We start from the raw sequence: 15,732 nt of genomic DNA on the forward strand, positions 1-15,732 counted from the left end.
TAACCAGGGGGCTGTTTTTCCACAAAGGATCAGTCACTACGAGAACACTAAGTGAACCAAGAGCAGGATGTTTGTGAAGTTATTTGTGTAAATCTGCACGATATAAATCTACAAGGGCTCAGGGGGTGGGCTGTTTGTTCAAACTGCACTGCAGCGTCTTTCAATGGACTTCACAGGAACCTTAAAGTGCAACAAAAAACAAAACAAACAAAAAAAAGAAGGTCAAACAGCATCCAGGGAAGGAGCCGGAGCGGACCACAGAGCTGGATGTTGTTGTGATGTTTTGTCTGATACAGACGGTGAGGCAGGGACACAGTCATGAGTCAGAAAGGAGATGACTACCAGGTGATATTAGTCTTCACAAACACCACATTTATATTAGAAGGGGGACTCCTCTTGCACTGCATAGCTGCACTGTGGACTGAACTGATGCTGCATTCACGTGTTGCTTGTAAACTCTAACTCTTAATATTTCGTTACTAGCAAGTCTTTAATTTTATCTACGAGTGCTATATGTTTGTGAAAAGGTGTCCGTTTTTGACCTGTTCCACTCTCCCACCATGTGTCCCACACACGAATAATGGTTTCATTTCCATAACTATTTATCGAAAGACAACAATAAATTGTTACAATTACATTGTGCTACTCAACCACAGACAGCTCAGTTTAAGCTCCTGATGCTCTTATCGTTACGGCTAGCCTCAAATAGAGATGATGAGTTGGCTACATATGAGTGTTTTAGTCTCACTGACATCACCTGAGACACTAAAGGCTTTATCACAGCCAGTGCAATGACGAATAGAACCACCTTTCTCTTTCGATGTGAGCGATCGGTGGATGAAATGCGCCATTTCCGAAAAACCCTGAAGGCAGCGTAGTCTGGATGGAGACAGCGAGCAGCGGCGGCTCCCGGCGGAGCGGCGCTGCGATTGGCCAGAGCGGTGGGAAGAGGGAGGGCCTCTGCTTCTCCTCCCCTGCCTCCTCTCCTCCCCTCTCCTCTCCTCCCCATCCTAGAGGACAGAGCGATGCAGAGACAATAGGACGCGGAGTCCGGAGGAGGCTGCAGGATGCTCGGCGCCACATCCACCGACTCTCGGCTGCTCGGACGCTTCTCTCGGGACGGGCTCGGCGGGCCGTAAGATGCGCTCACATCTCCCCGTGTGCGGTGGCAGCAGCCTGGGCTGACTGGGCGGACTTCACAGCCCGCTCATGGGAACCCGCTGAAGGAAGGGTGAGTGGCAGCGTACTCCCTGGACCGACTCTTGAGCCTATCCTCACCTGCACCCGGACCAACCCGCACCTGACCCTGATCACATTATGCTGCAGTTTATTGCTAGAGCACACAATGTGGACAATGTGCAGCAGCATACACACTGAAAACAATGCTGTGATTGGCCCTTAGTATTGTGTGTAAATTATTATTTATTTCTACAGCAAAAAAAACTAAGAAAAAAAAATTCTTTGCTTATATTTTATTTTTGTGTACAGATTTGAGTGTGTAGTGGAATTGGTGTTATGCTGATCACAATAACCTCATGCACACATAACCCAGCACCACCTCTTTTGTGTGTGTGTGTGTGTGTGAGGGTGGTGGGAGCGAGGGTCGGCTATCTTGCAGCAGCTAATGGTTTTGTGTGTGTTCTCCGTCCTCCGAGCTCTGCTACTTTAAGGTGACAAAGGTTTTTTGTTTTTTTTTATCTATTTCCTGCTAGTCAGTACAGTCTGAGGGGCACACTGCAGGTGGCGTCCAACATGACGCAGCCCCCACACACAGAGCTAAGGCTGAGGATGACTGGAGGATAATGCAGAATCATAATGTTTACATCCCGACCGGTTGAGCCAACCTGCCACCTCTGTACACTCCCCTTTCCGGCCATCCTTAAATTACAAAGAAGGAAAGAAGGCTTGTAACATTGTTTACATGTGATATTCCCTCCATAAACCTACCTATTATTTTGCTGACAGAATGCAGGGGTGACTCGTGCTGTGATTGTTTCCTCTTTTCGGGTAGTGACATATTGCCTTACCTGTTGTAATTGTGTGTTAAGCTGATCATACTGGGCTGAAGCCCTCCTTGATGGGGTGGTAAAAGCAGACCCACACCTCACACAAGATTCACTCCAACCTGATGAGTCACCGATCGCAATGTAGGTCACACAGGTGGTCCGGTGAATACTTGATCTGGGGCTTGTTGACAGTGATGGAAGCTCTGGCTTCGGCTCGTCCGCTTCACATCAAAGTTTGAAGCTTAACCTTGGAGCCTGGTGGCCGAGGAAAAAGAGCCGGCTTCGGTAGAGGTGTAGCTTCAACTGCCCGTTAATTGTCAGCATGAAAAACTCATCAAAAGTTTTGAGTGTTCCTATGAGCTGCTTAGTGAAAATGTTCACTATTTAAAGTGGACGTTCCGATCTCTAATCCATTCCAGTCTAATCAGTATTCTGCTATTAATCTGTCTTGTAATTACATTTATGCTTTTCTACCTCTTGCTCACGCTTTACAGTCACAGAGACACAAACTGCAGGTCTGAAGTTGTAAAGAGGTGGTTGTTCACCAGGCAGTGAGTTGCGTTATGGGACTGTGTGTTGGGGAATGCTTGTCAAAAAGTCGGCATTACTTGGTTTTTGCTTCTTTGACTGTGTTCATCCTTTTTACCTTTTCTTTTATAGCAATTATTGAATTGGCCCTTTAAAATGTTTATATGTGTGTGTGTGCTCTTTAGACTAATCTAAGTCTAGTCTGATTATGACTGATGTAGCTCAGAAGTCGAGGGTCAGACCTCTGACGGGACCTCTGACCTTTACTAAGCTGCAAACATGGTCGGAAAAAAAAAAACTGCTACACGGGGAATCTGAGCAGCTCTTTTGTCAGTGTGTGCTGTTGGCTAGAGGTGCTGAGATATTGGCCACCACGCTTCCTTCTTTATCTCTCTCCACACACACTGACTGGTGCTTTGCTGCTCAACGGTCCTTGTCACTGTGATGCTCTCCCTCTCGTTCCTCGCTCATTATTTTCTCCCCTATACGCCGCTCCCAGCCCGGGCACAGTCGCACGCACACACACACACACACACACACACACTCACAAGCAGGAGCCGGTCACCTCCTCTGATCGTGTCTCCTTTCTGTAAACAGAAGACAAATCGAGCGTGGCGAGAAAACTGAGCGGCTAAACGTTTGTTTGTGCTGCGGTTTCTCACGTGGGAAAGAGGAATGCGTGTGTTTGTGCATCGGGCCCGAAGTGAAAACTGCAAATGGATGAAGATGGCGTTGCTCTAATTGTCAGAGGGCAGCATTGGCGGGGGTGGACGTCGCTGTGATCATCGCCTTGGCACGCTCAATGTGCTCAGCCGGTCAACGCTGCCCGCTGGTTGCATAAGCAGTCTGGGATTTAGTCGGCTGTGGCCCCTGGTCCCTGCTCTGTTTCCGCAGAGTGTTAAACCTGGTGGCACAGAGTGTCAGTACTGAGACAGTGGTGGTGGTGGGGGTGGGGTGGGGGGGGGGATTTGTGGTCCATTGAAAGGAACATGGTGTATTTTGTGTCTGTTTCCAGGACGGTGCATTTCAAAGCCTGTGGGAGCGAGCCGGCCCCGGGAGGAGAGGAGGGTTGTGGCGAGCAGATCCTTACGACACGATTTAATCTGCTGATTGATTTTCAGATTAATCTGTTTTGTTCGGTCTATAAAATGCCCAACAGTGGAAACAAGAGCAAGTTAATATTTTCCATGAGTCTATTACCAACAAACACTGAATTCACAATAGCAGGCTGGGAAACGTATGTCTGGGACATTTGTGCTTGATGAATAATTCAAATAATCAATAATGAAAACTGGTGACTCATTTCATTCAGCTTCATTTATCAACCGTTGGCTTCAGGGCAAATGATGATAAATGATTGCCCCTTCAGTACTGTTTATTTTCTGTAATGTGCTGCATCGCTTTAACTATTATCTGAAACCTATGGCCACAGGGGGGCTAAGGCAATCCACCCAAACTGAAAAAGTTAACATTCACAATTACCCTGTGGCAGTATGTTCTATGTGTGTAGTTATGTTTCTGGTTGCTTGACGTTTGTCCAATATTCACTCGCTACCGAATACTAAGAGTTATTACTCGTTAGCTGTTAGCTACCGACTTTTGTGGCCAGAGTGGACAGTCAAAAACAGCAAGCTATAAACAGGCTAAATAGTTCAGGATTAAGGGATAATTCTATGGAAGTTTGTTTCCACATGTGGAGTCTCTCATGTCATACAGAGAAATATGACCTGATTTTGATATAAAATGTTGATGGGTGCAGCTTTAAGGTAACTTCTAAAGTACGCAGAGCTAAGGATTTCAGAGAAATACGGCATGAACCTAAGTCTCTAAACACACTAGTAAATTGCCTTGTTTTTGCTCAAGGACCCTTGTTCATGGACAGCCCATATAATGTTACCTATGTTACAAAAATATTCCAGGCTCCTGTGTGTAGAATGGGATGCAGTTCCTACTGTGGCCACTAGGGGGCTGTGCTACCTTTAGACGGAGACCTTTAAAAAGCACATTATTTATATTTGTATACGAATACACAAAAGGATTAGGAATTTAACTTTAACACTAGTAGCAGTAGCCACCTTTACATGGATACCAGAAAATGCTTCCTGTAACCATCTCAATCAGAACAGGCTGGTCTGATTAGAGGGAATTTTTAGTCCGATTGAGAGGGTATTGAAAGCCTTTTGATAATTCATTCAATAGAATCTGGAGTTGTGGCAGAACCGTTCAAAAGTCCTTTATGGCTGTCTTCTTCTATTGAGTTAATTCAGTGTTGTCAGTGAGCTGGTAAAAACACAAAAAAAGAGATATCTTAATAAATGTTTTGGGGCATGTGTCTCATCAAATAGTTAAGTTAAAATCACATGTCAGATACGGGTAAACCCATAGTCTCGGTCCATCCCAGCTAGTTCTGCATTGACTTATATCTATTGTTAACAATGAGTCTATGTAATGCACACACACACACACACACACACACACACACACACACACACACACACACACACACACACACACACAGTGGGATCACAGACGACATTTAGCCTGACCTGATGACTCATTCAGCTATGACTCTCTAATACTGCTTCCATATAAATACAGATGCAGTTCTCTTTGTGGTGCACACACACACACACACACACACACACACCCAGCAGCAGCAGCAGGCTGACACACACACGGATGTCCGTCCAAGCTGCCTAGACAGACCTGAGAACAGAGTGTGTTGTCTAGACACACTCACACATTCATCTGGCCTGAATGCTAAGCGGTTAATGAAGTAGTATCTCGTAAATACTGTGTAAATACTTTACAGAAGCCAGAGAAGCCAATCACAGGCCTTTCACCAAACCAGAAAAGCGATCAAGACGATCATATAAGATGGAAAGATACACTATGAGTGAACAGTGAGGGCAGTTTTTAACACATCACTGTAACTAACCGGACAATTTACCGTGCAGTTTTCATAAATTATCCATCCATCATCCATGCATCCGTCTATTGCCTATTATCACACATCCCGTAGAGGGTGGCAGGTGGATGGAGCCTGTCCCGGCTGTCACTGGATGAGAGACGGGGTGCACCGTGGACAGGTCTCCAGTCTATCACAGAGCTAGAGAGACAGACAAACGTTCACTCTCACATCCCACCTATGACCAATTAGAATCACCAATTAGCGTGTCTTCGGACTGTCAGAGGAAGCCAGAGCACCTGGAGAGAACCCACGCAGGCACAAAGAGAACATGCAAACTCCACATAAAAGTCTCAACTTGCCAACAAGTCAGATCCAGAAGCTTTTTGACCGAGAGCACCTGGCATTAGGTCCCTGGTGATTCTTTTATTAAGTGCTTTGTAAGTTGGTTAGGAAAACACTGATCATGATGTTGCTTAATAAAAGGTCTGTGGAGCAGCAAATGATTTCCCACTGAGGACGACATGTACATCTGCACCAATGAAGCACCAGATTTTACCCAGAACCGCTATAAAGTGTCTCTAAGTAACACTCTTAAAAGCACACAACATCACGACCCTCAGGAGGATCATTTTAACCGCGGCCTCCCGTGGTCCCAACATACAAAGACACGATTCTGTGTGCGTCCCGCATTGCTACAGTAAGCACTTCTGATCCCGCGCACAAGCAAATGGCCTTCTCTGTTTACAACTCCCCGCTCTGCCCTGCGTGTTTGTTTTTGTGTGTGTGTGTGTGTTTATCGCATGTGTCCCAGAGCGAGGGAGAGAAGCAGGGAGATACAGTACATCCTCTCTGCGCTACCATTTATCACCCAAACTGACTCATCCTTCCTCACCTGCTGCTCTCAGCCTCTCTTCCTGTTCGCTTCACACAAAAAAGATTACACTCCCACAGAGGAACACAGAGGCCCTTGGAAGGGGATGACGAGGCGCTTGAAGCACCGTGTTGCTGGGTGTGTATTCTGTCGCATGCTCCGCAGGTTGCGCGTGCTTGTATCGCCGCTTGTATCCATTATTTTCGACAACCCAAGGCTCGACACCGGGACGGGTTTCGAGCGCTTTGCAGGATTCGCGGAGAGCATCAGATAATGCGTGTATATAGATTGGCAGGGGTTTGTGTTGGTGATAAATAAGGTGCTGCAAATGTGATGGAATTCAAAATCTGGGCTCACCGAGACAGGCTGCCTTCCAGCGCTTCAGGTTATGTAATGAATGCGTGACCGTGTGTGTGTGTGTGTGTGTGTGTGTGTGGACGTGCACGCTCCTACATTTCCTCACATTTTCCCTCTACATGTGCCCGGATCTATAGACGGAGGGTCAGGACTTGGCAGGTCTGGCTGCTCAGGAAGAAAAACCAGAAAGCAATCACTAAGAATAATCACACTGCAGCAGGGAATGGATTTGCTAGAAAGGACCGTTATTGGCTGCTTGGCTGCTTGTGTGTGTGTGTGTGTGTGTGTGTGTGTGTGCGTGTTTGTGTGTGTGTGACTCAGCCCCCCCGCCGGTGACTAGCTTTTAGAATTACTTAAGCCTTCACTGCAGATAATTTGCATTTTCAGTGTCTACCACACCACACTTCAGAGCAGCTTAAACACAAACAGCACGTTGTCCTTGAAAACTCCTGTTTACATCACACATGAGGACACGTCCGTCCTTTGTGTTTCCTCCTTCGGTTCGTACCTTTGCGATTTGAAATGGAGAACGGTGAAAGAGCTGGATGCCCTCCACTCTTAGACAGAGTGACAAATGAGAACTACAACAATGTCACCTTGTCAGATGCACCCTCTCAAAGATTTAATTGTTATCTGTTTTACCTTTTAAATGAACTGTTTGTGTCTTTTTTTAATTGTGCAAGATGTGAAATTAGTCTTTCATATCATAAATACAGTTTATCAGCTCTTCACAGTTTATGTGGCATATTTGTCATTCATTGAATAAATGAATAGTCAGATCTGGTGTCGGACTAAAGCAACACCGATCATATCAAAATAAAAGAGAATAGCAATTTAAAGGGGGAAAATAAGTGTTTAATCCACAAAGTTGAGTTTTTTGATAGACGAGAGTTACCAGCCTGAATTCCCTCTGAGTGAAGTTGTCCTGGAGTCTCTCTGTTGGGAACTGATTATGCTCCACTGACTGTGTCTTCTCTTTGATCCGTACAGCTACACCAGCTGTTAGCTGCTCCTGTCCCGCCTGAGCGTCCATTCCACTATCGACAGTTCCACCTGGTCTGAACTCTGAAGCATTCCCCAAAATGAGCTCCTCTCCGCTGGTTTCTCGAGCCAACATGGACATCCTGGATGAGCTGCAGCTGATTGCTGCCCAGAACCTGGAGAGGCTGGAGGTCAGCAAGTACTATGAGGTGATCAGGGAGCTGGGCAAGGGCACCTATGGCAAGGTGGACTTAGTCATCCACAAGATCAGAGGTGAGGAACTGTGTATAAGGCCATTGAACAGCACCGGGATGCTGATGTAATATATAAAAGGCCTGAAAAATCACCAGGAAAAATCTCATCTCACCTCTTTTCTCCCAAAAGGTACAAAAATGGCTCTGAAGTTCCTGAAGAAGAAGACCACCAAGCTGAAGTCGTTTCTACGGGAGTACAGCATCTCTCTCTACCTGTCTCCCTGCCCCTTCATCATCAACATGTTTGGCATCGCCTTCGAGACGGACGAGTACTACGTGTTCGCACAGGAATACGCTCTGGCAGGAGACCTCTTCGATATCATTCCTCCACAGGTGCTCATTTACAGACTTTATTCTCGTTATTGCTTCACGGCACGACCGCACTATTGTCTAAACCATCCCAACAAGTTAGATCGATTCTTTCCAGAATAAACCAGTCATGGAGGGAGATTTCAATCAATAAGCCCCGAGCAAAACTGGTAGCAACATTTTTCAAAACAGACATTTAAAGTGTCCTTTTGAGAAATTGTGCACATTTTTGTGAAAACCATAACCAGTGAAAATGAAGTCTTTGAACTTTATATTTTCATGCAGGCAGATCAATCAAGAGCACTACATGATTGGTGTTTCTCAGACCCAGACAGACAGTTTTGAAATACCTTCAAAAGAAAATTAATTATGTGACCTCCTCCACCTAGAATTGATATTGAATTTAAGGGAGCTTATCAAGAATCTGACCAGTTTGACTGGGTGCTACTAGTCAGCCGACAGCCAAACGCCTAAGGATTAAGCCACTGATGAGTTGAATGAATCAGCTACCATAAGTGCAACTTCAGGTCTCTGCCAGAACACACAGAAAGCCGTGTTCCTCCTGTTGGCTGACCTATGTGAAAATTCAGCTTACAATCTTTTCTTTCCTGCTCCCTGCTGAGCATTACTGCAGTGCATTGCATAGTACCTTCGCATAAAATAGATTTGCTAATGTACCATGTGCTGTAAACAAGCTGGCACGTTGAAGCATTGCTTTAAAAAAAAAAGTCTCATCTTCATCTTCTACTACCGCTTATCCTCACTAGGGTCGGCGGGGTACACCCTGGACAGGTCGCCAATCTATCGCAGGGCTAACACAGAGACAAACAAACATTCACACTCACACCTAGCGTCAATTTAGAATCACCAATCAGGATAACGAGCATGTCTTTGGAGGTGGGAGGGAATACCTGGAGAAATCCTTGCATACACAGGGAGAACATGCAAACTCCACCCAGAAAGCCGAGCTGGACTCGAACCTTTAAATGAAATCACTGCACAACACGTTACTAGGAAGAAGTGAATGTACGAGTCTTGTATTTATACAGGACTTGGCTTTGTACAGTCACAATGACACATGTACCCACTCGTTCACACATTCACACTCCAGTGCCAGGCAAGTGGAGCCACTAGGTCTCTTGGGACATGTGGTCCATGGAACTGCTAACCATATCATTTGAGAACAACTCACTCTACCTACTAAGCTACTAAGCCCTGTACATAATGTTACATCACAAGAAAGGTTGTTAAAGCAACACAGCAACAGGTGAAGTTCCTGCTGTGGAAAAGGCCTAACTGGACTGCTTTCCTTTTCTCTGCTCCTAAGGTTGGTCTTCCTGAGGTAGTAGCAAAGCGCTGTGTGCACCAAGTAGCCATCGCTCTAGACTACCTGCACTGTAAGAAGCTAGTCCACAGGGACATCAAGCCTGAAAACATACTCATTTTTGACCGAGAGTGCCGCAAGGTCAAGCTGTCTGACTTCGGGATGACCCGCCGGGCTGGCTCGCCTGTGAAAAGAGTGAGTAATTATTTCTGTTTTGAAACATCTTGGCGAATCCTGTTCCTCCTGTGTTTTTGACCCACTGAGCTTCCCCCCACAGGTGAGTGGCACCATCCCCTACACCGCCCCAGAGCTCTGCGACGTGTCCCGCCACGAGGGCTTCTGCGTGGACTACAGCACCGACGTCTGGGCCTTCGGCGTGCTGCTCTTCTGCATGCTGACAGGCAACTTCCCCTGGGAGAAGGCGCTCCCCTCCGACTCCTTCTACCAGGAGTTCATCCGGTGGCAGAGGAGGAGGACGAACACGGTGCCATCGCAGTGGAGACGCTTCACCGAGCAGGCCCTCCGCATGTTCCGCCGGCTGCTCTCCGTGGAGCAGGATCGCCGCTGCTCGGTCAAAGAAGTGTTCGGTTACTTCAGCCACTCCTGGATGCTGGATGCGGAGAACGACAGCAACGGCAACATGGGAGGGGGAGGTGGTGGCGAGAGGGTTGGTGGCGGTGGCGGCGGCGGTGGCGGAGGAGGAGGGGGAGGAGGAGGTGGTGGTGGCGTGCGAGGAGAAGTAGACGGCACTATCTCGTCATCTTCATCCGGGGAAGAAGACGAAGAGCTCCTAGTGGAGAGGATGAAGCAGCAGACTCTGTCGCCTCGCTCCCCGATGTCGCCCCTCTCTCCCATGGCAGCGGAGAGAGGGAGCGGTGGCGGCAGCGGCGGCGGAGCCAAAGGAGGGATGGTCGAGCCAGGTGGGGGCCACCATTTTGTGTCCGTCTCCACCAACAGCTCCGTGTCGTCCACCAACAGCTACGATCGAATGCCCAGAGAAAACAGTTCACCGGGTGGTCGCATGCTGGTGGCCACCCCCATAGAAATCTGCGTCTGAGCGTCCGAACGGACCAGACTCACTGGGACACACTTGTATACCTCTCATCCAACCAAGTAGATGTGCATGCACGGAAAAAGTAACAATGGACAACAAGTACTTACACACGTTTTAAACATCTTCGGAAAGGAAAGGCACACACGCTGAAAACTTGAGAGAGACAATGTTTCATAGGATACCGTACATTCCTCCCGACAGAGGGTTTTTGGTCAAACGTCAACTAAAAGCTCCAAAAGAAGCCCAGTTTACACAATTCAGTGCAGTGAAGAGAGAAAAAAATGAATAAATGTAAAAATGCTTCCATTTGAAATCCTGTTAATAAGAGCGAAAAGAAGACCAAAATGTGTTTCTTAAAGCAATACTTCCAGCAGAAAAAAAACAACAACAAAAGACGACGGACGGAAAAGAGGCTTGTGTGATCTCTTCAAAACGTGTCACTTTTGATGAAGCCAAGGGACGAGGGATTTGTATTTTTTTTTTTTTTTGAAAAAGAAGACAGAAGCACGATATGAGACGATCGTGCGTTGGACCTCGCTGTTTCACATGTAACAAAAACGTGAGAGTGTGTTTGCGTGTACCTCCGTGTGTTCCGTGCGTCTGAATACAAAAGAAGTGGATTTCTTTTGCTTTGATATTTTTCTTATTTATTTGGATCTAAAAAGACTATACACACTCTATTTTTTCTATTGTTTTTTGTAAGGTAGCTTTCTTTGTTTTCCATTCGACTCAGCATTGTGACACAGCGTTTGGGCGCACAGCTGTCCTAAATCCACTTCTCTGTGCAACTCATCTGTTTGGCTGCTGTACATAAGGTTATGCATACTTGTACATTATGTAATATGAGCAACAGATTTGAAAAGAAATGTTCTACCATTGCTGGCATGACCGTGTCAGACTAGAGTGAAAGAAGGCTCATGATCCATGACAAACATATCTACTTCACTGTTGAAAGACTTTTTTCTACTCACTCTTGAAATTTTGTTTGTATAGCTTCTAGGTTCTTCTATCTACATGGCTAAACTTTCATTCCAGACAAAACAAAATGTGCGTGGTTTTTCTCTGAAGCTTTCAGCTGAAATTTAAAGATCACTTTAAATTCGATTTAGCAAAAAAAAAATCAAATTGAAGAATTATCTTTTATAAACTGCATGACAACCTCTGACGTCATAAAAAAAAATCCGAACATGGCTTTCCCAAAAAAAGGAAGAAAAAATAACAAAAAACGAAGAAATGTAAAATGTTGTGATGTGAATTTTTTGCAGTAGCACAATTTCTTGCATTATGTCCCAGAGTGAATATTTGCTGTAATGATCTCTTGAGACATCCTAGGGCTAAAAAAGAACAAAAAGAACAAAAAAACTAAATCAGAAGAGTAATTAGTTTCTATTCAGTGTGACGTGTTTGTATAGCTATTAATGTTGTGTACTCATCTCACCAATTTCAGGAGCAGAAAAGATAAGCTACAGCATGAGGACGGAGAACGAGAGGGTTTAATTAGAATCACTGGTGGGGAATTAAATGGAGCATCTTTGGAGAAGATTTTTACATTTAAACAGCCACCTTTAATGAAATAGTGTTGCCTGGGTGTTTTGAGTTTTATTTTTTTACAAATGTGCAGTTACTGGCAAAAATTGATCTGTTTAACTGTGTAACTTTAAAAAATGAGCACTGGATCATGCTTAGGAATGGGCGTTTTTGTGCGTTGCTTTCCAGACATAAACCTGCATGAACCTGTATGTGATAAGCTCTGTGTGAAATCCTTCTCAGTATTCCTCCTGTCACAAGCTGTAGTACTCTGTAAATGGCACCGAGCCCCGGGAGCAACTCTGGGTTCAGTGTCTTACGTGCCACTAACCATCCGGTTCGTCCGACGACGCACTCTACAGCCACCGAGTTAGTAGGCACCTCATGTAGCGCGAGTCTCCAGCCTCGGCCAGGATCAGCCCGACATATGATCAGTTAAAGTCGGCCCGGCCCTGCTCACACAGAAGCGCTCGGATCATGTTTTTCAAAGATGCTCCCGGATCAGCGGGAGAGCATGCAGATTACTACATCTTGTGACAATCTCTGACCTCATCGGCAACCCCTGACTCAGAACAAAGGACGGTCCTGATACAGAAACTGTGGCCACGCTTGTCTTCTTCAGCTGGTCGCTGCCCGTCGGCCAGCTGCAGGCGGCACTGGCTCCGCGGAGTTTTACTGTGTGCGCCTCAGCATCACACTCACATGACGCTACGCAGCGCGCACATGACCTCACCTCACCTCACCCCACCTCACCTCAGCGCAGTATTCACTCCAAGACCACCTTTCTACTCCTGTCCACAATGAAATGCAGTGGTTCTACAAGATGTGACTTTTATGATACCTAGCTTCTTATTTGAGGTCATTTGTAACCCACTGGCTTTGAACATGTTAAAAATAGTTTTAAATACTTAAATTTGAACTAAGAGCTTACACTGGTTAAATGAAGCCCTCAGCGTAAGTCATCTAATTGATACCGATTATTGTGAACATAAAAATATAGCATGCAGACTTTAACCCTCCTATTATCTTTGGGGTCAATTTGGCCCCAATCAATATTTAACGGCTCTAAATATATGATTAACATTTATTTTTTTTGCTTCATATTTAATGACTTTTCCTAATTTAATGGGGCCAGTGACGTGGACACTGGCCCCAACATAATATATTTTATTATTCTGATAATTCATATCACAACTTTTTCAAACCAAATGAAACGATATAATGATATATCAGTGAGATTTTATGGAGATCTGCATATTTCTCCATAGTCACGTAACAGGTAAAAAGTATCTGACGCATTAACTCTTTAAATATTTTTTTTTTAAAACTTTGATCACTTTTTGGAGGTTTAAAAAACTGGGGTCCAATTGACGCCAATGATAAAAAGTGTTGACAAAAAATGAGGGTAATAGGAGGGTTGAATAAATGATTTCACATTTAATTACGATAAAGTGAAATTTGAGAACAAACTGCAGTTAAATTTAACGCTGCCCACGTATCCTTTAAAAAGAAGAAATGCAGTGTTCTGTTAGCAGTAAGGCTGCGGCCCACTTAAGCTAGCAATTGACCTCAGCACTGATGCTATGCTAACGGCTACACGGCGCATAGCAGTTAATACTTTCACAGACTGATTCGTGTTACATATTGAATTATGAATGTTCTTTTATTGAGATTTTTACTACTGCTGCTCCTTCAAATGTGGAACCAGCCTACAGCTAAATTGGCTAGCTAAACTTTTGTGCGATAAGTAGCAATGAAGGGTTTTCGTTTGTGTGTCACATTTTAGCACATTGAAAACGTGTAAAGATTCACGTGTTTCATTGAAGTTTGAAATCCAAGGTGTCTTGCAAAACCTGCGAGGGCCTCATTTTACAACAAACCCAAAATGTACTCAAATGCAGACAACAGCTTACCTCAGCTCAACGGTCCAAAAGGCTGTTAGGAGTTACAAAACAGAAAAGTATCAACGAACTGTTAAAGCTATTTTGCAGTGTTTTAGAGAATTAGAGTGAGTGACCTTAAGTAGTTTTTATTTAATGAAGAACGCAGTGTCCTAAAAATAACGGTAAATACTAGTCATAAAAGATTTTAGCTTCATTTTTTGCATTGTTTCCCCCTCAATACAGACATATTCAAATGTAATAAAACAATTTTCAGATGTGAAACGCTGTGAGATAGATTAGCACAGCAGTCGACTTTCCACTGCAGCTGGGGGTACATACCTGGGCTGGGAAGAAAGAGTGAGTCACACCAAACTGGAAATGAAACGACTTCCCTGCGAGCCACCGTCCCCTTTCCCCCCTCCCAGCGTCTGAGTCAGTGACTGCTGCCTCCTCATCTCGTCCATATAACGTGGCGTGTTGTAATGGAGTTCCAGTGTCCTTTCAGTCCCATGACACATCATTTCAAAGCGTCATGACTTTAGTAGAGTTTTAGTGAGTAGATGACAGCAGCACTAGAACTCGTACACGGTTTTTGTCTTTGCAATACAACTGTCTTCCTGTAAACTGAGATTTAGTCAATAAAATGAGAATTCATGTTGGAGTGATGATGGGATTTTTTGTCTTTTTTTTCATAAATTAGAGCTAAGAAACAGGTACAGGCGACATATATTTTCTTAAGTTAATTTTAGAACAAAGATGGGAAAGGGAGGCTAATAAGGTTTCTGTCCAAATTTAGTAAAATTCCTGAACTTATAAGAGAAGATCCGTAATAGAAAATTCTAGTTAATGTCTTTTTACCTCCTTGAACTCTGGCTTTTTACAGAATCTGTCTTCGAATGGGGTAGTGTTTACGGTGTTCACAAGAGGCGACCATGTGGACACGTGCATATCTCACACCCACGCAAGCACAAAACGGCACAGTGGAGCCATCACTCAGCTACAAATTCTTCTACCCACAGTAAAAAATAATGGCCAGTGTGTAAATATGTCAGTAACAGCTGCATAATTCTACTTGCAGATTTCACCCGTATAACTTCTATTTATAAATTCCTTTTGTGTCCCGTGTCGTGATGCTGTAGAGGAGTAGATGGAGAAGCCAAAGCCGTGTGGCAGTAGTAGCGGTGCTGCTCGTCTGTGTCTTGTCAGCATGTAACACAGTGAGACCCTCAACGCTTGAATCTTGAATTTAGTACATCTGAGGAAAATATTCATTCTTTTGCTGGGCATTTCTGACAACAAGCAACCCATTTGTTAGCTTTCTAAATGTCTGGCAGCGATGGGTTCTAGTTCTAGACACCAGCAGCACTTAAATCCCAATCATTTCAGGTGCACGACTGCCCGTTCTGTAACCACGAGCCCACGCGTTCCGTTTCAAAGCGTACACGTCCACTTGGAACATTGTGCTATAAAAATTGTGCTTTCATTCTTCTGCTCTTGAGAAAACAGTACACACAACTCCATGTGTAGCTTACTGACATACTAAACTAACGTGAGTGCAGGTTCGGAACCACTTGTTTGACAGAGAGTCGCAAACATAGAAATATTACATTAACCAAAACATAACAACAAAAAATACAAATGGAGTATAACATCCTAAAAGATAAAAGCTGAATTATTTCATCATTTTAAGGCTATAATTTTAGTAACTTTACGTATTTCTGAGTTTT

General features: G+C 44.7%; 1 protein-coding gene across 1 annotated transcript; it reads left to right on the plus strand.

Annotated features, from left to right (window-relative positions):
• Positions 1-1,018: 1,018 nt before the first annotated feature.
• Positions 1,019-14,670, plus strand: bsk146 (brain specific kinase 146). The gene is made up of 5 exons (XM_047609427.1): positions 1,019-1,231; positions 7,664-7,927; positions 8,039-8,241; positions 9,545-9,736; positions 9,819-14,670. Exons 2-5 carry the CDS (start codon positions 7,756-7,758, stop codon positions 10,596-10,598), a joined length of 1,347 nt encoding a protein of 448 aa, XP_047465383.1. The 5' UTR covers positions 1,019-1,231; positions 7,664-7,755; the 3' UTR covers positions 10,599-14,670.
• The last annotated feature ends 1,062 nt before the right edge of the window (positions 14,671-15,732 follow it).

This window comes from Mugil cephalus, chromosome 16 (assembly GCF_022458985.1).
Source record: "Mugil cephalus isolate CIBA_MC_2020 chromosome 16, CIBA_Mcephalus_1.1, whole genome shotgun sequence".
In the NCBI taxonomy this organism is placed as follows: domain Eukaryota; kingdom Metazoa; phylum Chordata; class Actinopteri; order Mugiliformes; family Mugilidae; genus Mugil; species Mugil cephalus.